Genomic DNA, 26484 nt, shown 5'->3' with positions numbered 1-26484 from the left:
GGCCGCATGGCCGCGGCACAGGCTCTGTGCCTGGTCAGCACACATGGGGAGGCTGCAGGACAGAGCCAAGCAGCTCTGGACAAGCGGCACCCAACAGTCACCCAGCCACACAGGGGAGGAGCGGGCAGGGGCCCAGCGCTCAAGACGGAAGAGCCCTGGACAAGGCATCCGGAGACACCTTAGACTCTGGCCCTAAGCGGGGATCCAAGATGGCCTTGATTCCCGGACTACACCCGGACCCTCCCTTGCGCATCGAGCGCCCCCAGCTCCCCATGATCCCGGAGCAGTAAGCATCCCGGCTGCCCACAGTCACCACACACGGTGCCTCTGCCGCCCTTCTCTCGCCACCCCCTATCTGCAGCCCATGTGCAGAGGAGGGCACAGAAAAGGTCCAAAGCACGTATGACTGCAGCGAAGCTCATGAATGCTCTTGTACACGCGCAGCGGTTCAGACACAGGTCGGCCCCGCCAGGCCCTGCACACTCGTGGGACCACGACCGCTCCTCGGATTTCCAGGGTCAAATGGGGTCCAGTCAAGGAAGGGCTGTGCGTTCTGCTTGTGCGTTTAGGCATATGATTAAACACATTTCGTAATAAGCTATGATCATCGCATCTGAGACACAGAGCTTTCCACAACAGTCTGTGGGCTGAGATTACTGCTTCCCTAAACGTCTGAGGGGTGACACCAGTGCCGCCAGCCAGGCCTGCAGCCCTCCTTGTAGAAGGGCTTTAATTATGGAGTCAATTTCTTTTCTTTTCTTTTTTTTTTTTGAGATGGAGTCTCACTCCATCGTGCCAAGGCTGGAGTGCAGTGGTGCGATCTCGGCTCACTGCAATCTCCCTGCTTCCGGGTTCAGGTGATTCTCCTGCCTCAGCCTCCCAAGTAGCTGGGATTACAGGCATGTGCTGCCATGCCCGGCTAATTTTTGTATTTTTAGTAGAGATGGGGTTCACCATGTTGGCCGGGCTGGTCTTGAACTCCTGGCCTCAAGTGAGCCACCGCGCCCGGCCTGGAGTCACTTTCTTTAACTGTTATGGGACTAAAGGAGTCTTCGAGTTCTTCTCGGGTCAGCATGGTAATCTGTATCTTAAAGCAACGTGCCCAGTGTTGGCATAAAGTTGTTACAATGTTCCCTTACTGTCATTCTGCTGTCTCTAGAAGGATCTGAAATGTCCCGGGCCCACCAATCAGCACCAGGTCCTGAAAACCAGGACGGGCAGCACGAGAGGAAGGCACTCCTCTGGCCTGTTTCTCTCCCACTCTGCAGCTTTGCACAGAAAGCACCTTACACCCTCCATTGCTGTGAATTTCAAAATAAATACAATGACCAAAGGCCAGCGGAAGGGAACGGCAGAGAGCTTTCAAGCAACACTGCCCTCCCTCCTCACCGCGTTCCACTCCCCTTTCGGAGACCCGTGGCCGGCAGCTATTCCCCCACGCAGGCGGCTCCTCCAGCACCCTAGCTGAGCTCCCACCGCCCTCAGGCTCTGCTTCCCACCCCGTAATCCTGCTGGAATCCACCACGGTGGCATCGACCTGTGGCTCCTCAACATCGTAGAGCTTTCTTACTTTCTCACAACTCCTTGAGCCACTTTTTTCACTGTGGTTTCCTTTCCCGGCTGGTATTTGGTACTCATGAAAACAGAAGCTCCGTGGAGAAAGTGAAGAAAGTCCTTGAAAGTCGCCTGTTCAAGGGCGCCACTGCCGTGACAGCCCCCGACCCTGGCACCCCACTGCCGTGACCCTCGACCCTGCACCCCGCTGCCGTGACACCCCCAACCCCGCACCCCACTGCCGTGACCCTCGACCCTGCACTCCACTGCAGTGACACCCCCAACCCTGTACCCCACTGCTGTGACAGCCCCGACTCCCCACACCTCACTGCCGCGGACTCACCCTGCACCCCGGCCAAGGCCGCGGACTCCTCGACTCCCGCACCCCACTGCCATGACACCCCCCAACCCCGCACCCCGCTGCCGTGACACCCCCCAACCCCACACCCCACTGCTGTGGACCCCGACTCGCACCCACTGCAGGATTTCCCCAACCCCAAGACTCCACTGCTGTGACCTCGATCCCACTGCCGCGGGACCCTCTATCCCGCGAACCCGCCGCGGATACACCTCCCCCAACCCCCTACCCCACTGCTGTGGACAGCTCCCAACCCCTGCACTCCTACCGCCGTGGACGCCCCTAACTCCGCGACTCCCCGCTGCCGCGGACTCCTCGACCCCAAGCACTCCCACTGCCGACTCCCCCACCTCCCCGCGACTCCCCACTGCCGTGACACCCCCAACCCTGCACCCCACTGCCGTGCCCCCAACCCCGCACCCCACTGCTGTGACGGCCCCCAACCCCGCACCTCGCTGCCGCGGACTCCCCACCTCGCGACCCACTGCCTGACCTCACCCCGCACTCCCACTGCCGCGGACACCCCAACCCTGCACCCCACCGCCGCCACGCCCCAACCCTCGCGCACTCCCACCGCCGCGGACACCCCCCAACCCCGCACCCCACTGCTGTGACCTCGACCCCACATCCCGCTGCAGTGACACCTCCCAACTCTGCACCCACCAAGCTGTGACCTCGGACCCCGCACTCCGCCATGATGCCCCCCGGACCCCACCCCTGCTGTGACCCTCGACCCCACACCCCGCTGCCAGGACCTCGACCCCGCACCCTGCTGCTGTGACCCCCGACCCCGTACCCTGCTGCTGTTACGTCCCCTGACCCTGACCCCACAGCCGTGACGCCCCCCGACCCTGCACCCTTCTCCATGTCCCACAGCACAGGACCTGGCAGCGGGTGTCTCACCACCGAGAAGCACGTTCCTCCCTCCCCTCCAGGGACCGGCCAGGCCTCTCCAACAGGTGCTTTCTAAACTGCAATCTCCTCATCTACAAAAGGACAATCACAACAATGGAACCCAGGGGACAGGGCTGCATCAACTACAACCAGGCAGCGTGGACGGCAGCACACGGCCCTCGGCAAATCAGAGGCGCTCAGTGACCACAGCCACCGTGACAGTCAGCAGGGTGGGGCGGGGGGCAAGGAAGCAGTACTGGGAGACTTGGAGATACCCCAAAACCGCCTTCCTCAGAAACGCTGCTGGGCAAGAACCTGCAAATCCCCAAGGCGTCTGTGTCCGACGGCCCGGGCCCCATGCTGAGGTCGCCCAGGCGTCCAAGACCAGGAGAGGCGCCCAAGGCCAGGAGAGGCACCGAGGAGACTAAGAAGAAACAGCACAGCAGCTGGGGAGGTGAGGCCTGTGCCTGGGATGTCATGCAGCCTGCCAAGCAGCCGCTCAAGGGACCCGCCCACGTGTCGGATGGTCAGAAACAACCATTTTAGGCCGGGCGCGGTGGCTCACGCATGTAATACCAGCATTTAGGAAGGCCGAGGTGGGCAGATCACAAGGTAGGAGTTCAAGACCAGCCTCACCAACGTGGTGAAACCCCGTCTCTACTAAAAATACAAAAATTAGCCGGGCGTGGTGGCGGTACCCTGTAATCCCAGCTACTTGGGAGGCTGAGGCAGGAGAATCGCTTGAACCAGGGAGGCAGAGGTTGCAGTGAGATCACACCACTGCACTCCAGCCTGGGTGACAGAGCGAGACTGTCTCAAAAAAAAAAAAAAAAAAAAAAAAAAAAAAAAAGGAAAGGAAACAACCGTTTTAGGGCTCCGGAAGCTGACTGAGGCCACACAACAAATCGGGTCACATTTATTAAAAAAAACAAAACCAAAACAAAACAAAACCTCCTGATCTCAGGTAGGAACAGCAGAGTCTGAGTCACCAAAGCCAGGGGCTGCCACTCAGGGTGCCCCACTCCCAGCTCCAGCGGCTGAGTCCACCAAGCCAGGACAGGCCCAAGGACCAGAGGACGAGGTGATCCACAGTGGAGCTCGGGGAGACCCATTCACGCCCAGGCCTTGTCAAAAACCACGGGGGGCTAGGTGACAAGCAAATGGGGAAGGCCAACATGGCAGAGCCAGGGCTGCAAAATCGGCCGGAATAAGTGTCAGACCTGCTAGAAGGGTAAGAGGTACACGGCAGGGAGGAGCACCCCTAAGGAGGAGCAGGCCAGGGAGGAACACCACCAGGGAGGCTGCAAGGAGCACCCTTTCCTGGGCCTGCATGGTGCTCAGCAGGAGGCTGGGGAGCACCTCCCCCCAGGCACAGGCTCTGGGGAAGAGTCCCCTGTGGCACCAGTGGCTTCCCATGGATGTGCCATGCTGGTTTTTGGAGACTGCAGGCGAGCTGGGCACCGTGTAAAGAGGCCTGAGAGGGTTCCCCTGACACAGGCAAGCGTCATGCACAGGGCATGAGCACAGGGGAGGGATGTAAGAAAGGTCTACAATTTCAGTAACCAACAGGGCTGGCCCTGGGAAAAGCTGCAGAGGAAGGAAGTTGGCTCTGAATTAATGTCCAAGATCTTTTCCTCCACTTGGCAGGGCTCTCTCCCTTCAGGGACCAGTGGCCTCAGCCAGGACTCTTCCCAGCCCAGTGCCGCAGCCTTCTCAGCAAAGCCGGGGGAGGACAGCATGGGGACGCGCATGCCTCGCCCGGCTGGGGAGAGGACCTGCCTTCTAGCTGCACTTCCTGCACAGCCCACGCCCAACCCCCGGGGGACACTCCCGGCACAGCCTTGCAGGGTGGTCAGCGAGGGGCCGGCCCCTGCTCTGCAGCCAAGACTCAGGTTACCTGATGTCCCGTCCGGAGCTCTTGCTGTTCTGGGTACCCTGTTGTTGGGGGCAGAGGGCTGAGACTCCCAGTCTGGGCCGGATGCCAACGCTGGCCCTTGGCTCAGGACTGTATGAGAGGCTCCGAGGAAGGCACTCTTGGGCTTACACAGGCCTGAGTACTTCTCCCTGGTCTTCTTGGGGGCTTTCAGGTCCTATTTTTATTTATTTTTATTTTTTGAGATGGGGTCTCACTCTGTCACCCAGGCTGGAGTGAAGTGGTGCGATCTCGGCTCACTGCAAGTTGTGCCTCTTGGGTTCACGCCATTCTCCTGCCTCAGCCTCCCGAGTAGCTGGGACTACAGGCACCCACCACTACGCCTGGCTAATTTTTTTTGTATTTTTAGTAGAGACGGGGTTTCACCGTGTTAGCCAAGATGGTCTCAATCTCCTGACCTCGTGATCAGCCCACCTCGGCCTCCCGCAGTGCTGGGATTACAGGCGGGAGCCACCGCACTCAGCTCTGGCAGGGCTGCTTTCTGGACGTGCAAGCCCTCAGGTGCCCCGTGCACAGGCACACACTACCTTTTCCCTCTGCAGTAAGTACTAAGTTGGCTGCCTCGTACTGGGGCTAGTTTGAATTTTCCTAGATCACACGGGCAAGCCAGACGCGGCTTACCTGCAGTGAGTGTGGTGTGAACGGCTTCAGAGCAGACGCGGCTTATGTGCAGAGTGTGGTGTGAGCGGCTTCAGAGGACAAAGGCCTGGGAAGGGGGCCCCATGGGACTTGGGGTTAAACCTTCCACAGCAAGCAGGGGCCCCAGCCAGGCTCTGCACAAGGCAGGTGCTGCGCGATGCTCCTGCACCCCACACTCCCGTGACCACAGGCGAGGCCTAACGCCCCCCACGCCAGGTTGATCTCATCTCCTCAAATTCCCACCAAGATGCTCATGACGGGGCCCAAATGCGCTCCCAGGGGGTTGGCTAGTCTGCAGGATCACAGGCTGGCCCAGTGAAAACCTGGGCTTCGCCGCCTTACAACCATGCAGAACTCACAGCCAGGCCATGTGCCCACCTGCCCACTGGGATCCCGGGACAGTGCCTGCTCCAGACAGAGGCTGGGAGCTCTGTGAGGGGCACATGGAGTGGGGTAGGGCCTGCGGCTCAGCCGTTTGGCTCTGGCTGGCCAGGTGCCCCCTCAAGCCCCAGCTCAGCCTTCCCCCAAACACTCAGCTCCACCCCCCACCCCGGCGGGTCCGGGCTCTGTCGAGATTGCTGGTGAATGGCCGGCTGAGGAGGCGAGGAGGCCTGTGGAGAGGGAGGGCCAGGACCACAAGGACAAACAGGGCACGAAAGTGGCTATGGAAGGAGCAGGAAGCCAACAGCCGCAAACAAACCTCTCAAGCCACTCGAAGCTGAGACCCGCAGGCCACAGGGACAGACCTGAGGCCAGGGAGGGGCAGCCACCGACCTTCACGGCCATCCTGGGTCCCCAGGCAGGCAACGCCCAGCTGCTCATCTGCTGTCCACCTTCCTATGGGGACACCCCGAATCACACGAGAGCACTGTGACCTCAAAAGCTTATGCTGTTTTTGCACAGAAACAGTGACTTGTGAACCATCCTGGGATGGTCTGAAAAACAAGCTCAGGCCTGGAAAAGCAGTTCAGAAGCCACTCAACTGTCTACCCTGGGGAGACGGTTTCGTAAGCTACCACCAGAGCCTATAACTACTTATCCATTAAAAATGATAATAAAACCCAGGAAGAGGCCTGGAAAACATTCAATAAACCAGTGTGCTGAGTGAATCTGCACAACTTCTCGCCCTGCCCAGTGTAGACGTGTGACAGGAAGTGGCAGGGGCAGTGGCTCCTCTGAGGGGCTCCGTGGTGGGCAGGCCCTGGCGGGGGCTGGGAGGGCCCAGGGGCAGGGGTGACTCCCGGATACCCTCCAGGAGGCACAGGGCCCTACAGGAGATACCAGCCCTCACCACTGGAGTCCCCGGCCTCCCAGCTCCGGGGAAGCAGCGTTGGAGAAGTGGAGTCCATGCTTTCTAGAACCTCTCTGAAGAGCTGTTTAAGCAGCAATAGCCAATGCTGCCATCAAGAACACACAATTCTCAAGGTCCTGGCTTTGGGGAGTTCCCCCAGGCCCCAAGCTTGACCTTGGCAGCCCCTCTGCGTGGCTCAGGAACGAGTCCCACAAACCCCTGGCTCTTGGCCCGAAACCGGCCACCAAAACAGACTGTGAAGGGCCAGCCCCTCCTCCTAGGGAATTCCAGGGCTCAGAAGGACCCTTCACTTTTGCTGGGGTTAGAAGGACAGGTTCCGGCGGGAACACAAAACGGAGTGGCCACTTTGGAGGCTTCGTATAAAGCTAAATGTGCACTCACTGTAAGAACCAGCAATGCCCAATCTTAGCGATCCACCCACAATAAAATCACGCTCACATGAAACCCTGTATGCGAACATTTAACGCAACTTTTATAATAGACACAATCTGGAAGGAACTCAAACGTCGCTCCCACGGCGGCTGGACGCAGACCGCGGCACAGCCCCCCGGGCTCAGTGTCTCCCACGGCGGCCAGACGCAGACCGCGGCACAGCCCCCCGGGCTCAGTGGCTCCCACGGTGGCCGGACGCAGACCGCAGCACAGCCCGCCGTGCTCAGTGGTGAGCAGCCACGGCCTCTTGGCGTGTGCGACGTGACGCACAAACTCGATGCAGGAGGCACAGGAACAGCCAGGCTCAGAGGCTCCACACGCACAGGTGCCACCCGCGTGAGGCCTGGGGAGTCTGATCATGGGAGCAGAGTGCAGCTGCGGCGGCCACGTTGGGTGGAGGAAGGGGCTGACCACCCAGGGACGGGCCGAGGAGTCTGGAACAGAACGGTTTGTGCGCTGCCTGCGAACACGGTGCTTTCGAGACTAGATGCCTCTGTGGTGAACGCCAAAAGGAGTATTTTACTGCACACAAATTCTTAGAAATGACCATTTGAAAAGTACAGGTTCTCGGCCAAGGCACCCAGGCTCAGATGGCGGTCACATCATTAAGCAGCTGGGTACCAGCAGCATGACTTCATCCCTCTGACTCCATAACCTCGCTGCAGAGGGTCCCGGCGATTTGTATACAAAGTGCCACTCACGTGGGAAGCTCTCAGTGAGAGAGGAGGGGCTGAGAGCCGCTTGGCCTGGGCCCTGCACCTCGTCCCCCTCTGCTTGTACTGCCTTTGGGGGTAAGGTAGGGGAGAAGGTACCAGGCCGTCAAGGCCCAGGGTGCAGGGGGCCAGGTGGGAAGAACAGGAAGGCCGGCCAAGCTGGAGCCAGCACAGCCCTGCATTTGTTACTCTGTCTCTTAGACTATGGAGCAGCAGCAGTGGAGAAGAGGGGGGCACATCCCCCACCCGGCAGCCCAGCAAGGCTGCAACCTGTGGCTCCCAAAGGGCTTGGTCCCTCCCAGCGTGCCATCATCCAGGGCCACCAGGGCCGGGGGACTATGCCAGGTAGTGCCACCGGGAGACGGGCTTGGTGCCCAGGCCGGGTAGGGGTGAGCTAAGCACATCCACCCCCGCTCCACCAGATTGCCCTCGGCAGGCCGGGACTTGAAAGGGCCTCAGAGATAACTGTGAGGACCCCTCTCTCTTAAGACCCACAGTCAGGGGACCATGAAAGGTGGGGAAAGGGGAGCCCATCTGGGGCCACTCAGAATTCTTCCCTTTCCTTATAGAGCCTGGGCAGAAGAACCAGAACGAAACCTAAGTACAAACACAGTGGGCTTGAGCGGGGCTTGGCACAGCGCAGGGGCGGCGGCAAGGGGGCAGCGAAGATCGGAGACAGAAAGCCCGTGCTGGCACCCGCCATGCGGACGGGGAAGCTGAGACCCAGGGCTCAGGTCACGCTAGTCGGTCGGTAGCCGGTACCAGGACCTCATCCCATATGCAGCAGACAGGCTGTGAAGCCAGAGTCAACCGAGGAACCTGGGAGCCCCGACCCAGACAAGATACAGTTCGGGGGAGGGTCCAGGAGGCCTCTCGAAGCCATGGCTTCCTTCTGCCTGCGCAGGGGCCCCTCCCGTCCACGAGAAAAGCCCAGTAATAAGGAGAAAGCAGGCAGCAGCCTTCATCTGAGCTCCAGACTGCGCTCTCGGGGCCAAGCTCAGGTGTGCGCCTGTCCCCCCACCCACCGGGTGGCTGGGCCTGGCTATGACCGCATGGGAGAGCACGGCAGACCCCGCGAACAGGGACAGCACCTGACGGCAACGTCCACAAACGCTGCCCCACAGGAGCACGCACTCCTACACGAAGCGCCTGCAGCTGACAGCCGCCGGGATGGGACATCTGGACAGCCTCACACGGCTTTCAGACCTGCGGTCCATGTCGAAAAGATATTGTTTCCAATTTGCCTTAATTAAACAAACATTCCAAACCACTTCCTCTCAGTCTGGCCATTGTTCTTCATTCCATGCCACGCGGAGTCCTGGGAACCACTCATCACCGTAGGGTGCAGGCGGACATCCCCTCGCGGCGAGGCCAGCGCGTGGCTCCGCAGCGCCCCGCAGGCTGAGAGAGGGTGGCTGGGGCCAGGTGCTTGTGAGGCACATCACAGTGGGACCCGAGGGCGCTGCGTGCAAGGGACTCTACAGTGCACTCCTCATGGGCCGTCTGGCCTAAGTTACTCAGAGCAGGGGATGCTCCATCCCAACTCAAAACCAAAGTGAATGGGGTTGAACAGGAGCCGTGAGGGGCGAGGACGGGCTCACAGGAGGAGGGGCCAGCATGGGCCACGCACCACACTCTCACCCAAGACCCAGAGCCAGCCAGGCAGCTGATGGGCAGAGACGCCTGCCACTTCCAGAAGAGCAGGCTTCACGGGGTGGGCATCCCAGAGCATATCACAGCCCCTGGGGTGGCCCTGGGGGGCAGGGCAGGTGCTGCGTGATCCTGGTCCTGTGTCCAGCTCCTGCCACTGCCTCATCCTGTAACCATCTGGACACAGAGAACGGGCAACGTTCCATGTTCACACCAAGGGGAAGATCCAGCACCCGCAGAAAACTAAGGAAGCACGGGGGAGTATGGTGCTACTGAAGAGAGGATGCGTCATTTGCATTTATCCAAAGAAAGGGTTCATGAGGTCCTGCGTTCAAACAGATAAAATCAGACTGGGGTGGGGTGGGAGGAGCCTCCCTGAGGCTCCTTGAGGAACTGCCTGGCAGTGACCGAGGTGGGGCTGGGACAAGGCCCTGGTGCTGGCCTCTCCTGGAACATTCCGCCACATGCTCCTGGGGGCGGAGGGTCCCCGCAGGCCGAGCTCGGCCAGCACCACCCTGCCCACTCTTCTGTGAGCTGCCCTTGGTGCGACGCTCCCGGAGAACCCAAGGACACATCCAGAATGTTCCCCGCAACCACTGAGGAGGCTCTGCTGGGAGACCTGCAAAACCACCACCATCTTGTGGGCCAGCAGCCGCACGCACCTTCCGTGCTGGAGCCACGCCAAGCGGCTGATGGGCGGGATGGTCTCTAAGCACAGTGAATTCCATCTTGTGAGGGAAAGTGACAGAAGAGAGAGTGGGCTGGGCGCAGTGGCTCACGCCTGGAATCCCAGCACTTTGGGAGGCTGAGGGGGGCAGATCACGAGGTCAGGAGATCGAAACCATCCTAGCTAACACGGTGAAACCCCATCTCTAATAAAAAAATACAAAAAGTTAGCCAGGTGTGGTGGCAGGCGCCTGTAGTCCCAGCTACTTGGGAAGCTGTGGCAGGAGAATGGCGTGAATCCAGGAGGCAGAGCTCACAGTGAGTGGAGATCGTGTCACTGCACTCCAGCCTGGGTGACAGAGTGAGAATCCATCTCAAAAAAAAAAAAAAAAAGATGAGCGTGTGGAGGCTGGCACTGCCCAGGACGCAGCTGCAGACGACAGGAGCACCTGCCCTTCCATGCTCAGCATGCTGTGGTCAGCACACACCTGCCCTAACTGGGCCCTCCGGCTGCGGACACCAAGCAGGGACAGGACGGCGGCACCGACGTGCTCACGTCCACCAGCGCCAGGCGACACAGCAGAAAACCAGGATGCCCTGCCCCTCACCGCACTGTTTCCGGGCTTGGGAGGCACACACCCTGAATGAAAGGCTCCGACCTGGCATGCAGCCATGGCCTGCGTGCTTCTGAAGGAACAAGAGAGACGAAGTCACCATGGGCTGCACCACGTCCTGACAGCAGCTAACCTCCCCAGGCCGGAATGGAACAGATGGAAGATATGGCAGGTCTGTCCGAGGGGAGGTCACAGGATGTCCCGAAGGTCAGGATATGGCACAGAACGCAGAGTTCCAACCCCACCTGCCACCGGAGCGGGGAGACCCGTGTACACCACACACAGCCTCCCTGGGACCTGGGCTCTTTCTATAAAGGGGCTGCTGGTGTGTGTCCACTTAATGCTCCAGGCCTGTGAGGATCAGATGCCCAAGGGTGCTCCTGCATGTCCTGCGGAGGCAGGGGAAGCGATGCCCTCCTGAGGGCGTGGGAAGGGGCTCTTGGCCTCCCCTGACTCTGGATCATCGGAGAATGTATCCGCCTGGCATGTGAGACATGGTGTACTTCTCTGAACCTCAGGCTGTCTTCCAGCCTGTATTAGCTCTAAAATTCCTTCCACACACACCTTGATGTCTCCCCTGTAAGGTGGATACGGCGTGTGATACTGTGAGCACCTCCAACCCACTGCTCCCTCCCTTGTGCCTATGGGGGAGAAGCGAATGAGCCAGGACTGGGCTCATCTCCGGCAGTGCCGCCCCACCCTTGCCCCCAGTGGACCGCTCCCCTTGAAAAGGAGCAGCAGTGAGAAGGGAAGCCTCACTCCGCCCAGCAGAGACAAGGGGTGTGTGGTATCTCATAGAGCCGTTAGACCCACGCACCCCCACTGCACAGATGGGCGCTGAGGCTCAGGAAGGTTACAGATGTTGCCCGGTATCACACAGCCGTTGCATGTGGGGTGAGGAAGCGGAACACGGGCTGGAGCTGGCAACGCTGAAGACCAGGGTTGTTTGGACGGCAACATGCAACTCCCTGAGCGCTCTGCTCCTGCAGAGTCAGGGGGACCCGTGCTGCTGCCTACCATGGAGGGCACAGGAGAGGACTGGGGATGGGACAAGAAGCAGGAAGGGGTCGCTCAGTCAGTCAGCGCTGGCAGAGTGAGGGGTGCCGGGAAGGCACCGCAGGCCCTGCGTCTGGAGCCTCTCAGCACAAGGACTGGGCTTTGTACGCGAGGACTGAAGGCTGAAAGGCGAGGGCCAAGGTTTCCCACATGGGCATTCGCTCAGGAGGGCTCCTGAAGCCGGAGATGCACTGCCTTACTTTGTGTGTGTTTTTCTCTATGCATTTTCCAATATTTGGCTGTGTGCGCGTTTAACTCAATAAGCAATGATCAGATGAAATTCCCCTTGAAATTCTTCCCTTTTATTCTATCCTGGGGATGAACAGGAAAATATGTTCACTTCTTAAAAATTCATAACGACATAAAATTCAACAAGGAAATCAGTGCCTGACAAGATTACTATTGCCCCAGGATGCCTCTGGTGTATGGGCCGAGACCATGTGTTCAGAGTCAGCCGGCCACTCCCAGATCTGCTCCTGGCTGGCTGTGAGGCCGAGGTGACACTACCTCCCTGCAGTCAGTTTCTGCATCCATGAGACACGGAGAAGTGCCTCACAGGCTCTGAAGGAGGGTGACCTGAGATCAAGCATGCAGAGCACCAGGCATAGCACCCAGCACCCAGGATGTATGCGTTCAATGTCACATTCTACACTGTGGGAAGCTGAGGCGGGAGGATCACTTGAGCCCAGGAGTTCAAGACCAGCCTTGGCAATACAGTGAGACCTTCTCTCTACAAAAAAAAAAAAAAAAAATTAGCAGCTCACATCTGTAGTCCCAGCCTCTCAGGGGCCGAGGTGGGAGGATGGCTTGAGCCTGGGAGGTGAGAGGCTGCAGTGAGCTGAGATCAGGCCACTGCATGCTGGCCTGGGCAACAGAGCAAAACCCTGTCTCAAAAAAAAAAAAAAAAAAAAACAGATTTAAAAATTGGTGAAAGGTCTTTACACCTTACAAACAGTCCACGAGATTCCTCCCATCCCGTCACCCATGCAAGTATTAAGTAGGTCTTGGGGACTGAAGTTCCTGCAGCTGGGCCCTGTCCCTCACACCCACAGTTGTGCGGTAGCTGACAAGTTACTCACCCACCCAGTGCTTACAGGAGAAGGCTGGGTTCCGAGACCCAGAGCCCCGATCCGGCTAATTCTATGTTGCAAGCAGGAAATCTAGGTGTATCAGCCACTCGCCCGTCCAGGGCAGGCTCCCTACCCAGGGCACGTGAGTGGAGAGCTTGGGAGCTGAGCTCTTCCTCAGCTGCTGGGACAGGCAGAGAGACCAGAAGCCATGGGTTTGCACTAGCAGGGCATAGCTATTTTTAAGTGACATGTCTCGGCTATTTCAAGGTTTGGATTTTTATTTTATTTATTTTTTTCTGTACTTTCTCATGACTCACATCTTTCAAAATGGTGTCTCGGGCATTTTTAATGCTGAAATCATCTCAACTTCACAACTGGTCAAAAAAAATGTTTAAGAGCAAATCAGCTCTTTATCATTCAAATATAAAAAGGTACATATTAGAGTTGTCAACTTTCTACTGCTGGAAGAAAACCCCACGTTAGTATTTTTCCATTAGAAATTTAACACAGCATTCTGTTTAGAAAATGTGTGTGTGTGTTTTCTAAAATACACATCTGTAAGACTTTAAATTGCTATTGCACAGATGCCTTGAGGCGCCTCTGCAACAGGCTCCTAACGAACCACCACCAAGCAGCTGACACCCTGGCAGGCCCCAAGGGGCCGAGTGCACCTGGAGGCCCAGCACCCCACTCCTGCACCTGCTCCAGCTCTCCTGCGGGGGAACAGGCCCCGAGGGGCGGAGCGCACCTGGTGGCCCAGCACCCCACTCCTGTACCTGCTCCAGCTCTCCTGCGGGGGAGCAGGCCCTGAGGGGCCGAGCGCACCTGGAAGCCCAGCACCCCACTCCTCTGCCTGCACCAGCTCTCCCGGCGGGGGTGGGGTGGGGGTCCCACGCAGGCCTCTGAACCGCGCCTCAGGCTGCAGCAGCCGCATTACTCATACTCAGCGGACAAAGGATCCAATCTCACCGCTTGGAAACATTACAGAGGGAAAACGACACCCAGAAGTAGGAGTGAGATTCGCTGAAGTTCGTTCGGAGAAAGACTCACCCCTCGGCCTGGACAGCCAGGGCTGGCAGTGCCTGAGGACCCCCTCAGCCTGGGCAGCCCATGCCGGGGTTGGGGGAGCCTGGCTCTGCTCTCGCTCTGCTCTCACGGGGCAGCCCAGGGTTCCCCAAGCGGCGGCTGAAATTCGAATGGCCAGCAGGTGGCGCACTCGGAGGCGGCCGCCCCGCACGAGGCGGTTCGGAGGCCTCTGGAGTCCGCGGAGGGAGGTTTATTCTCCGCCCGCATGAGGCCGTGGAGGCTGTGAAATCCGCAACCACGGGCAACGGAGGCGGCCTGCTGGGCAAGAGGCCACCAACACCTGGCCGGCAGGTAAGTTCCGACGCCTCTGCAGCGAGCGCGGGAGGCGGGACCTGAGGCGCCGCCAACACTCAGAGAAAACTACGGGCTGAGGGTCCCTCATCTGAACGCTTGGGACCAGAGGAGTTCGGAGTTCAGATTTCTGCAGATTTTGGAATACCTGCAGCTACAGAATGAGAAAGCTAAATACAAAATTCATTTGTGTTTCATACACACCTTACACACACTGCCTGAAAGTAACTTTATACAACACTTTTAATAATTTCATGTATAAAACAAACTTTGAACTGTGCCTGGGACTGCAGCCCGCCACACGAGGTCAGGTGTGGAATTTTCCACTTGAGTCGCGACGCTCCAACAGTGTTGGACTGTGGGGCACTCTGGACTTCAGATTTCCAGATGCTCAACCAGTACTCAGATTCCTAAGTTACTTGTCAGAAATGCCTGCTATTTCTTGGGATTACATTTCTCTCTGCAAATGTCTGTGAAATTCCTAAGTTAAATTCTTTATGTATCATGCACGTGCTACTAAGTCAATTACGAAATTTAGTGTTTAACGCAGGTCAGCTGCAAAAACAAGAATATTGCTTGTTTCAACCCAGGATGACAGATTATTACCTAAAAGATACACAATAGCTAGAATGATGCCTTCAAACTTAAAGAAAGGTTTGTATCTGTGGGTGAAGAAAAGCAGTTAAACTTCCATAAAAATAAGTCTAGTGGAACTGAGCTGATTGCCAAAGTGTGGGAGAAAAAAGGCCAGCAAAAAAATGGTTAATGCTAGCTTTCGGAGGAGGCCGCCCAGAGCCCAGCCAGAGAGGAGCAGGCGGAGGGGGCCTATAAAGCCCTGTGCCAAGGGGCAGACTCACTGGCTCAGACGGAGGACGCACCCGCCGGCAGGCTCAGATGGAGGACGCACCCGCCGGCCAGCCGGGAACCTTCCCTCGCGGGCTCCCAGGGCGGGTCTCTTCCTCTCTCCAGCCCTGCTCAGGCATTCGGCAGGTCCAGCAGAGGTACACCTCCTGCAGCTGGGTTCCAAGTGCACCTCCAGCCTGATGGGCCTGACCAAGGAGGCTTCCAGGACCACAGAAGGGGCTGCAACCCAGGTAGGACTCAGCCTCGGCCTGGCGGTGCCATGCAGCTCACTTCCAGAGTGGCGTGGGGGTGTGCCACCCCAGTCACAGCTGTCCTGTAGAACCAGCTGGGTGTGCCAAGACATGCAGACACCTCATCCCCACAGGCGGCACCCAGCACAGAGCTCAGGCTGAGACCCTCCCCGCGGGCTCCGGTGGTCTCAGCGTGACCACAACAGCAGGGGGCTTTACAGACCCCTCTCCCACGGAGCTCCGGTGGTCTGAGCGTGACCACAACAGCAGGGGGGCTTTACAGACCCCTCTCCCTGGAGCTCCCGGTGGTCTCAAGCATTGACCACCACAACAGCAAGGGAAGCTACAGACCCCCTCTCCCACTAGGAGCTCAGTGGTCTCAAGTGACCACAACAGCAGGGGGCTTACGAGACCCTCTCCCGCAGGCTCAGTGGTCTCAAGCGTGACCACAGCAGCAGAGGCTTCCAGACCCTCTCCCCAGGCCTCTGGTAGTCTCAGCAGAGAAGTGACATGAGGCTTTGCCTGGATGGCCTTTCTAACACATGCTGAAAGTAGGACCCAGTATTCCATCATGTTCTGTCCCAGCAAGAACGTGTCTCACTTCAAGAAAATGAGGGTGCCCGCTCTGCCCTGCCCTGCGGCGCCCCGGTCACTCTCACCAACCCTGAAGTCCTGGGAGGGCCACACGCCTTTTGACAGATGCAGACTTAACAGCTGTCTAAAGTGTGGCTTTATTTCTCTATGACAAGCAGAGGAAATCTGAAATGAGGTATCACGCTGTTTATAACTCCACGGACACCTCCAGGGAGGCCACGGGGCCAGTGGTGAACGGCACACTCGGTTCCGAGCCCAGGACCACATCGACACTAGGACACATCAGACACCAGGTCCCGTATCTTCTTGGTGTCTGCCAAGGATTAAACGACTCGATTTACGTGGGAAAGAAATGAATGACTTGGTTTTAAACTATTTTTCCCTCGGAGTTCATTTAACAAAATAAGTAAAGAAAACAAACATAAGTTAAGGGTTCTGTCCACCTTTAAGCTTCCTACCACGCTGCAGTCTAATACCTTCCAGAATTTCTACATTTAAAGAGCAAAAGAAGTCCTCTGTGCCGTTTTAAAGAAATTAAATATAGAGGCTGAATGCGAAGTCTTTCAACCTTCCCTACAGAGCCTGAGAGCAGAGGCGTTTACGCTGCTCGATGGTATTATCTACTAAAGAGGAATCAAGAGTGCAAAATACTAAAATCAAATTCATCAGCCTCAGCTAAGTGAAGGTGATTGAGTACTTTTAGAATAAGTGACACTGAGGCAGTGATTCATCTTGTCTTCCCCTACCCGCCTTTTTTTGAGATGGGGTCTCACTGCAGTTGCTCAGGCTAGAGTGCAGTGGTGTGATCTCGGCTCACTGCAGCCTCTACCTGCTGGGCTCAGGCGATCCTCCCACCTCAGCCTCCCGAGTAGCTGGGACTACAGGCACACACCACTATGCCCAGCTACCTTTTTTGTACTTTTTTAGTAGAGACAGGGTTTCGCCATGTTGCCCAGGCTGGTCTCGAACTCCTGGACTTGAGCAATCCTCCCACCTCATCTTCCCAAAGTGCGGGGATTATAGGCTAGCCTTTTTTTTTTTTTTTTTTTTTAAAAAGAAGTATTTTCAAGCGATAGGTCAATAAATCACTAGTCTGGTTTTGTAGCACTTCAAAACAACAAGCCCCGGCCCGGCACGGTGGCTCACACCTGTAATCCCAGTACCATAGGAGGCCAAGGTGGGCGGATCACTAGAGGTCAGAAGTTTGAGACAGGCCTGGCCAACATGGTGAAACCCCGTCTCTACTAAAAATATAAAACATTAGCCAGGTGTGGTGGTGCACACCTGTAATCCCAGATACTCGGGAGGCTGAGGAAGGAGAATCACTCTAACCCCGGAGGCAACGGTTGCAGTGAGCTGAGATTGTGCCACTGCACTCCAGCCTGGGTGACAAAAAAAAAACACAACACATTCAAAACAATAACTCCTAATGATTTCAAAGGGTGAAATGAAAACTCCCAAAGGAAAAACAACTCAAACCCATTTTGAAGTGTTAGTTTACTCCAGGGCACCAGCGCCATCTGGGCTGGGTAATTCTCTGCTGGGCTTGGGCACCTGTCCTAGGCACTGTAGGGAGCTGGGCGGCAGCCCTGGCCCCACCAGCACCCCCCTAGCTGTGACAGCCCCCAGGTCCCCAGAGACCGCCAGTGTCTGCAGGCTAAGACCGTGGCCTGCTGCAGAGAGAACTTTTGGGAGCACAGTGACACGGGGCAGGTGACGGGACCCTCCCCACTGGCAGCAGGGCCAGAGTGACACGGGGCAGGTGACAGGACCCTCCCCACTCACGGCAGGGCCAGGGTGATACGGGGTGGGTTACGGGACCCTCCCCACTGGTGACAGGGCCGGGGTGACACGGGGCGGGTGACAGGACCCTCCCCACTCGCAGCAGGGCGAGAGCACTGCCATGGACAGACAGCCCACTCCTCCCTCCCTGCAGAAGCCAAGCTCAGGAGGGACTCTCTCCTTAGTTTCTTCCTAGGTTATAAACAGCATTGCAAACATATATTAGGTTTTACAATAATTTACTAAAACATGGAATAAAAACTTAAAATATTATTTCCCAAAACAATGACCCCTTTCACTCTATATTACAAAAATAAGTTTCATTTTTGGTACCTAAACATAGAACTAGCATGAGGAAACCCCTGAACGTCTGTGATCTATTTTATTGTAAGAGATGATTCTACTCCAATGTCCAGTTCTCCGGACCCCCTGTCTTTCAGAGACACTGGGCTCTCCCTTCCTGTTTTACTTCTCCATCAGCAGCTGAAATGCATTTTCCCCTCTCCTCACAAACGCCATTTTCTGGGGTGGCCAAGCCCACACCCCTGTTGCTTCCTAGGCCTGCTCTGTGGCTATAAAGGGAGAGAACACCCTGCCTGTGGGGGTTCTCCACGTCCAACCTCCAGCTGCAGCCGAGTGGCCGTGGGGCCTGCAGGAAAGAAGGCCGTGTACTCCCCACAGGTGACTCTTCCACCTCAGCTCAACCACAGCCACCTCCTGAGCCCATAAAGGTGAGGTTCTGGCCTCCCCAGTGACACACCCAGACTCTACAGACACCCAGTCAGGGGCGGCGGGCCTTATCCCAAAGCTGGGGCCACTCGATGAGGCTTCATCCTCTCCTGTTGCTTCTCCAGGTACCCAGAGAGTGAGTGTCTCCACGCAGGACAGTGCACGGCGGCTGACACCTGCAGGGACGCCCGCCGGACGAACACGCGGAGGACCCTGGCCTCCACAGACGTGCCATGCCAGCGTGCGGAGCATCTGTTCCTCCCACTCTCTGCAGTTCACAAACCCAACCCAAACCACCACAGGTGCTCCTCGGGAGTTTCCTGTCTAACAAATGCTGGGCTCACTTCAGGGAGAATCACGCTTCTTTCTAAAGATGGATTCGCTGTTTAAAACAGAGCTCTGGGAGCCTTTTGGCAAATCTTGAAAGCTGCACGGTGCAGAGACATGGATGTGACTTCCCAAGCCTGGGGCATGGGCCTGGAGATGTACCCGGGCACCATGCAGCCTGCAGCCCCCAACACCACCTCCCCCGAGCTCAACCTGTCCCACCTGCTCCTGGGCGCTGCCCTGGCGAACGGGACAGGCGAGCTCTCAGAGCACCAGCAGTACGTGATCGGCCTGTTCCTCTCGTGCCTCTACACCATCTTCCTCTTCCCTATCGGCTTTGTGGGCAACATCCTGATCCTGGTGGTGAACATCAGCTTCCGGGAGAAGATGACCATCCCCGACCTGTACTTCATCAACCTGGCGGTGGCGGACCTCATCCTGGTGGCCGACTCCCTCATTGAGGTGTTCAACCTGCACGAGCAGTACTACGACATCGCCGTGCTGTGCACCTTCATGTCGCTGTTCCTGCAGGTCAACATGTACAGCAGCGTCTTCTTCCTCACCTGGATGAGCTTCGACCGCTACATCGCCCTGGCCAGGGCCATGCGCTGCAGCCTGTTCCGCACCAAGTACCACGCCCGGCTGAGCTGTGGCCTCATCTGGATGGCATCTGTGTCAGCCACGCTGGTGCCCTTCACCGCCGTGCACCTGCAGCACACCGACGAGGCCTGCTTCTGCTTCGCAGACGTCCGGGAGGTGCAGTGGCTCGAGGTCACGCTGGGCTTCATTGTGCCCTTCGCCATCATCGGCCTGTGCTACTCCCTCATTGTCCGGGTGCTGGTCAGGGCACACCGGCACCGCGGTCTGCGGCCCCGGCGGCAGAAGGCACTCCGCATGATCCTCGCGGTGGTGCTGGTCTTCTTCGTCTGCTGGCTGCCGGAGAACGTCTTCATCAGCGTGCACCTCCTGCAGCGGACGCAGCCCGGGGCCGCTCCCTGCAAGCAGTCTTTTCGCCACGCCCACCCGCTCACCGGCCACATTGTCAACCTCGCGGCCTTCTCCAACAGCTGCCTCAACCCCCTCATCTACAGCTTTCTCGGGGAGACCTTCAGGGAAAAGCTGAGGCTGTACATTGAGCAGAAAACAAACCTGCCGGCCCTGAACCGCTTCTGCCACGCCGCCCTGAAGGCCGTCATTCCAGACAGCACCGAGCAGTCGGACGTGAGGTTCAGCAGTGCCGTGTAGACGGCCTCGGCCGCACAGGCCCCGCCGGCGTGTGACTCGGGAGCTGCACGCACCTGGGTGGACACAAGGCACGGCCATGTCATGTCTCTAGACCGCTGTCAGACGTGGCTCCGGCTCCTCGGGGCCTCGCGAGAGTCACACTTGCCTGGTCACCCTGGGGCTGCTAAGGAAACCTCACGACTGGTCCTCCTTGACCCTGCACTCCTCACTCCTCACACAGAATTGCTACAATCCCAAAACGCTTGCCCCGCAGGGTCCAAAGGTCAGCGCTGACCAGCCTGTCGCCGTGGTCCTCCCCATACACCCTGCCTGGTGCCATGGGAAACGCTTCCGACACCCTCGACCATGAACGTCACACGGAGAGGCCACTGCGGTGACGCAACTCAGTTACACGTACCCTAAAGCAAGTCTGCCACTATGGGGGAACTAACGCTGGAGACACAAGACGCTAGTGGGTCTCAGCTGGATGCTGCAGTGTGTCCTCTGCACCCACGGTCTGGAACGCACGAGGTGTGAGCTAGCTGGCGCACCGCTGAGGTAAAGAGGAAAAGGAAAACACACGCTCTGGTGCATGCCTGAGCACCCTCCATCTTCCAGGACGGCAGCAATGGCGCTGTGCGGCCTCGCCAGGCCTGCGAGGTCCTCGGCCCAGAGCAGCAGGAAGGGCCCTCCGTGGAACGCCCGGCCGGGGCAGCAGGAAGGTCCCTCCGCAGAGCGCCCGGCCCATGGCAGCGGGAAGGTCCCTCTGCCGTGCGTCTGCCGCCTGCTCTGAGGCGGTTCAGTCACTGCTTGTTGACATCGTCATGGCAATTGCACTCGTGGACTGGGACCGTGCGAGCTGCCATGTGGGCTAGTTGGGTGCCAGGACAATGAAATACTCCAGCACGTGTGGCTGACGAATTTGCTTCTACAGAAATAACAGCTGGGGACAACTGCGGTGATGATATAAAAACCTTCCCATAAAATGTAAGAAAAGCTGACGAGGCTGGCGATGTTCAGCCTTTGTCAATAAAACAGTCATGTGCAGATCCTTCCAGAGGCTCTGTCTTGGGGGTCTGCCAAGTGGGGTGAGATGTGGGGTGGGCATGAGGCTCTCGGGAGAATCCCTCCCCGCTCACAGAAAACACAGCCCTCCCCTGCCACCCCGAAAAGTCTCACAGGGCCAGCCTCTGAGTCCAGCCAGCCGGACCTACCCTGGCATTTCCAGGCTGTCCAAAATGCTGTGGGGGTACTGCCGTGTCATGCTCGGGTGCCATGACGAGCTTCCTGTGAATGTAGGAGGCAGGGCTCAGCCTTGTCCAGTAGCCTGTGCAACCTACTAAGCTGCCTTTCTAGCAGGCTCTCGGCCACGTGCAAGGCCCAAGCACTCTGCGGCACCCAGGCGGGAAGGTTCCTGCTCCTTCCACCGCCGGGGCCGGATTCTGGCGTTGCTCCCCTCCTTCCCACCTCGCCCACCTGGCAGGAGCTATCCCTGATGTTACCAAGGTGCACCTGCACCAGTGCCTGCGGCCCCCTCTTCACAGAAACCCATGCAGGGAGCCGGGATGCATGGGCGAAGGGAACGAGCCGCCTGCACTACCCCTTCACTTTTCTCGTGTTTGCGATTCTGTTCTGTTTAAAGCTGTGATACTGTTTTTTATTTGTGGTAACATAAAGTTTGATTTGCAAACATATGAAAGGAAAAGGCCAATTAAAGAAAACATCTGCAAAAGAGCAGGTGGTAAACGGATGCGGCACAACAAAGACTGAACGCAGCCACAGTGAACCCAGGAAACTCCCTCCCCTCCCGTCTGTGGGACACGAGGCTGTGTCGGTGGCTGTGCGCAGCCTGGGTCTCTCAGGTAGGTGGGGCCTGTATTCTCCATGACCCCAGCACCATGGTGCCGGGCTCCTCAGGAGAACAGTGCTTGGCCCAGACCGTGGCCTATAGGAGCAGCCTCTGTGCCCACTTCCATCAGGGTTGCTTTCCCCATAAATGCCCCGCCAGGAAGCCTGGGAACAAGGTGGCTCCCATGCACCAGCAGGTCTCATGGAAGTGGAGATTGCTGTGGGGTGGCCAACCCAGAAGCCAGGCTCACGCGTGGCACAGTCCTACAGAACACTGTGCGTGGCTTTGGCCACGACTCAGGCCTGGCGCACCCCCCCGCCCCGCCCCTCCAGAGCCTGCAAGTCGCCCCAGCTAAAGGGACACAGCCATCACACTGACAGCCGTGCTCAGGAGCGCCTACAGCCGTCGCACTGACAGCCGTGCTTGGGAGCTCCTTCCAGGCCCCAGGGACGGGGCTTGCCCTCCTCCCCAGGGATGCCCCCACTCAATGCTCAGGACAGCCAGGCAGCAGCCCCCAAAACCCCCCCACACCCGGGCGCTGTCTTTACAAGACGCATGCTTCAACAAAGCCCCTTTTGACTTCAGTGTTGCTGATGGGGAAAAACCATCCAAGTCCCAGAAAGCAGGTGGGGTGGACTCCTCATATCAGGCATTCCCCACACACAGTCCTGTTCACACAGCTTCCACAGGGCCAAGGGCAGATGCTTTAAAATACGCACACTAGAGACCCGGCATTTCTGACCTCCAGCTCTGACGAGCTGATGTGGGGAGACCCACACGGAACGTGCTCTGGTCCCTGCCCCTCACAGCAGCCCCGCAGGATGGGCACTGTCCCTGCCACGCCAAGGAGGCGCTAGAAGGGTCAGTCACTGCTCAAAGCCTTAAATGGTGGGTGACACAGCTGGGAATTCAGCCACGCTCCCCTGGCTCGAAGCCCACGGTCCTGCCCCCTCTGTAGCACTCGGCAACCCCTGGCGTCTAACTGGCAAACCATGCCATGAAGAAATCATACAGAGCTGGGGGCCATGGGCATTGAGGGGTCACCCAAGGTCACCAGCCCATCCTCCTCTAAAGCCCGCTGTGCAGGAAGTGCAGGGATGGCAGCTAGGAGGGCTCCCCTAAGGCAATCTGGGAGGGAACTGCATCTGAACAGAGCCCTAGGCATATATTAGGGACGGGACTCAACTCTTTCCTCCACGTCAACCCACCACAGGGGACAGTGCTGACTCTGTGGCATCCTTCCCTCCCTGCCGCAGACACAGCAGGAGCCCTGCTCCTTCCTGCCCTCACCAGACACCGCTGTGAGTGCGTGGAAGCGTCAGGCCGCCCTGCTACGCCACTCCTCTCCACCAGGTCTCTTCCGGGGACTTGTCCAAGGCTCTGGGTGGACAGAGCTGACACGCTGTCATCTAGCTGCCAGAAGCAGACTCTCAACCTGTGAAGCTGGTGGCGGCACTGCTCTGGGGACAGTCACAGGCGTGACAGGCACCCAGAAGCCAAGCCACGGGGCTGTGGTAAGGGCAGGTCCAACACTGAGGTCCCCACACAGTAGAGCCAGCCTTGGACCCTGGGCCCTGCAGTCCCTAACCTTGATAACCCAGAGCTGAGAGCTGTAGGACAGAGACCCACAGGCCGGGCAGGGACTCAGTGGGTGCCTCTGGCCCAGCCACACACACCCTTCTCCAGCGCTTGCCTGGGAGCCAGGGCAAATGTAATTATTTTTGGCAGGCGAATGGTGAGATAAAATCAAGGCGTCTTAACTGCTCTGTTGTTTCCTGGTAACCCAACTCTCTTATACATAAGTGCTTTTTAAACTCCATAAAGAGCTCAAAAGTACATAGCTGCAAGCATAGGAAAAACCTCCGCGTTAGCATTGAACATGACCTCATCGTTCTCTGTGCCTAACAATTGACTCTTGACCTCACGAGAGCGACACGGCCTACCCGCCCTTCCCAGGCCCCGCACCTCCCACTGAGTGAGAAGCGGCAGCGGTGGGCTCACTAATGCTCCTGCGCCCATTACCTGAAGTCTTGGGGGGGCGGAGCGGGGGAGAGAACGACAAAGAAACCTTCTTCAGAGGGTGTTTCTGTGGCGGGGTGGGAAGACGTTCCTAAGCCATCCTAGACGCCCCGCAAACTGGGCAATGAGGCAATGTGAGGAGGCTCCTGAAGCTGGGGCTCTCCCGGCAGAGGCGGGAGACAGAGCAGGCGAGAGGAGTCCATGGGAACAGGCCAGGGCTGAGGACAAGGCTTAACCTAGACATTTAAAGTAAGAAGAAGCACACAGACTATGCAAGTACACGCACACGTCTGTGTGTGCACATCCTGAGCGTGCTTGTGAGTACATGTCTACAGTGTGTACATGTGTCTGAACACACACAGACACACGCTCACATGTTCCAAGCTCCATCTCTGCAGCCCTCCTGCACCAGGCCTGGCCCCAAACACTGCCACCCTCCAGAAGGGCCCAGGGCTCCAGGAGAAATGGCTGATTTGGGCCAGGGCAGGGAGAGACAAGATGAGCCTGAGACAGGTGATTCTGACGGAGGCAAGAAAGGATCCAAGAGCACGTCAGGTGACACCCAAAGGACACAGGATGTCCTCACCAAAGCTGGGACAGCGTGAGCAGTATGATGAGTAAGAAGAGACAACTGTGATAGGCCATGAAAAACAGGAGTCCGCAAGTCCACTCCAACAATAAACAGACCTAATATAATTTAAATAAAATGAATGAATCCATGAATAGAAAGAGTCTCACTTCTAATAAAGCGCTGGCTGGTAAAGTGGTTGGAAAAGCATCACTCTGCGGCTTAGAGAGGGAGAGGGGGCAGGTAAGAGCCACAAATGGAGGGCAAATCTTGGGGGATGGTGAGGTGCAGGGGACTGCAGAGCCTACCTGTCCCCCATGGACGGCTCATTAGTGCTTGGGGAAAAGTCACCACATAGCACAGACGGGACAGCTCCTCGCTGGGTGATCACATGGGCAGCGCCAACAAGGAGGCCGGTCCAGATGCAACACCCTGAGAAGGGTGCATCTCTTGCTGTAATCTAGGAATGCACAGCCTGAATCTAATCGGGAGGGAATGTGAGATAAACAGGAAATGAGGATGGGGAACCAGCATGCATCAAAAATGCCCATGTGATAAAAGACAAAGGCAAAGCAACCGTCCCAAACTCAGAAAGAGGGAAGGAGATTAACAGTTCAACGCAATACGGATCCTAGACAGGGTGCCCTACCAGAAGGAAAAATGTGTCGTGAAGGATTTTACAGGGTCAGTCGACAAGAGTGGAATACCCTGGGAGATAAAAGTGCTGCCTCAATGACCAATTTCCCGAGACTGGCAACCATGCTTCTTAGGAAGCCCACATTGGAGTGTGTGGAGGGAAGAGATAGGACTGCGCGAGTCACCCCCAAGAGTCTCCATGGGGGCAGGACGCACACAACAGGTGGGGTGGGTGCACAGCAAACGCACACGACAAACGTTACCCACTCCACGCCTACGGATCAGCCTCAAAGAACTGGAAACATGCATCCAAGCAAGCATTTGTTCGTGAATGTCCACAGCAGCACCGTCCACGAGAATCAACAGGTGGAAACAGCCCAGATGTCCATGAGCCGATAGATGGAGAAACAAAATCAGTCGATCCAACAGCAGAATATTACTCTGCCATGAAAAGGAACAAAGCGCAGACCAGGCTACAGCACGGTGGACCTGGAAACGCCACACTCAGGGAGATAAAGTCACGGTCAGGGAGATAAAGTAGACACGAGGGGAGAAGCCACGCTCAGTGAGATAGAGCAGACACAAGTAGAGACACTACGCTCTGTGAGATAAAGCACACACAAGGAGCAGACATGAGTGGAAATGCCACGCTCAGTGAGATAAAGCAGACACGAGCACAATGTCCACTGCGTGCATCCGCCGACGTGAAACGTGCAGGGCAGACAGGTCCACAGGACAGAAGGCTGGGAAGTAGCTGCGGGACTGGGACAAGTTGGGGCTGGGGAGCCACTGCTGACACGCATGGGGTTTCTTTGGGGGTGAAGAAAACGTTCTAGAATTAGATTGTGGCGATGGCTGCACAAGTCAGTGACTAGTACACACTTCAAAATGGTGGATTTCTGCTATGTAAATTACATCTCAGTAAAGCTGCCGTTGAGACCACAGTAACCACTCAAGCGCGAGGTTGTGTTCCTGCAGCCGGCCTTCCCTTCTTGGAGGCTTGCTGTCCTCTGCAGACCAATTCTGTCCCTCTGAAGCACAGGCCACCGTTAGGCAGTGCTGGCTAACGGCCGCCCCGTGCTGGTGGGCCACGGGGACGCCAGCCCCGCCCTCCACACACACTTCGTTAGCAGCTGCAAAACATTTCCTAGGAGCAGAAGGGTTTCTGCCATCTGGAATCCTAGATGCCATCCTCCAACATTTATTGAAAAGCTTCTAATTAAAGTTTTCTCTTCTCACTCACTGCCTGGTAACTCAAGCTTTATTTTCTTCTCCACAGTGGGAAACTCATTATCTGGGGTGTCTTTGGATGTGCTTTTAAATTAAAAATGGAGGAAAAGAACGTTAGTCAAAATTAAAGCTGAATTGACTGAGTCACTCTGGACTGCCTCATA

General features: G+C 57.3%; 2 protein-coding genes and 1 pseudogene across 5 annotated transcripts in view; 2 read left to right on the top strand and 1 right to left on the bottom strand.

Moving 5' to 3' along the window:
- C4H7orf50 (chromosome 4 C7orf50 homolog) overlaps positions 1-26484 on the bottom strand; it is a 123767-nt gene that overhangs the window by 64117 nt on the left and 33166 nt on the right. The gene's annotated exons all lie outside the window — the stretch shown is intronic.
- GPER1 (G protein-coupled estrogen receptor 1) lies at positions 14516-20741 on the top strand. 3 transcript variants are annotated; one of them, XM_003895635.5, is made up of 2 exons: positions 14516-15362; positions 18593-20741. In XM_003895635.5, exon 2 carries the CDS (start codon positions 18912-18914, stop codon positions 20037-20039), a length of 1128 nt encoding a protein of 375 aa, XP_003895684.1. In that variant the 5' UTR covers positions 14516-15362; positions 18593-18911; the 3' UTR covers positions 20040-20741. The 3 variants fall into 3 exon arrangements, with proteins under 3 accessions (XP_003895684.1, XP_031521505.1, XP_009200733.1); XM_031665645.1 differs by having other exon boundaries at positions 18298-20741; XM_009202469.4 differs by lacking the exon at positions 14516-15362 and adding an exon at positions 17269-18469.
- Positions 20121-21072, top strand: LOC103882712 (annotated as a pseudogene). Its single transcript, XR_644644.2, has 2 exons — positions 20121-20350; positions 20607-21072. The product of XR_644644.2 is annotated as an uncharacterized LOC103882712 (transcript).

Source organism: Papio anubis, chromosome 4 (assembly GCF_008728515.1).
Source record: "Papio anubis isolate 15944 chromosome 4, Panubis1.0, whole genome shotgun sequence".
Lineage (NCBI taxonomy): Eukaryota > Metazoa > Chordata > Mammalia > Primates > Cercopithecidae > Papio > Papio anubis.
This window is presented reverse-complemented; position numbering and strand designations above follow the sequence as displayed.

Bases quoted from the DNA above. Each gene is read 5' to 3' on its own strand.
- GPER1 (XM_003895635.5), top strand. From the start codon at position 18,912: ATGGATGTGACTTCCCAAGCCTGGGGCATGGGCCTGGAGATGTACCCG.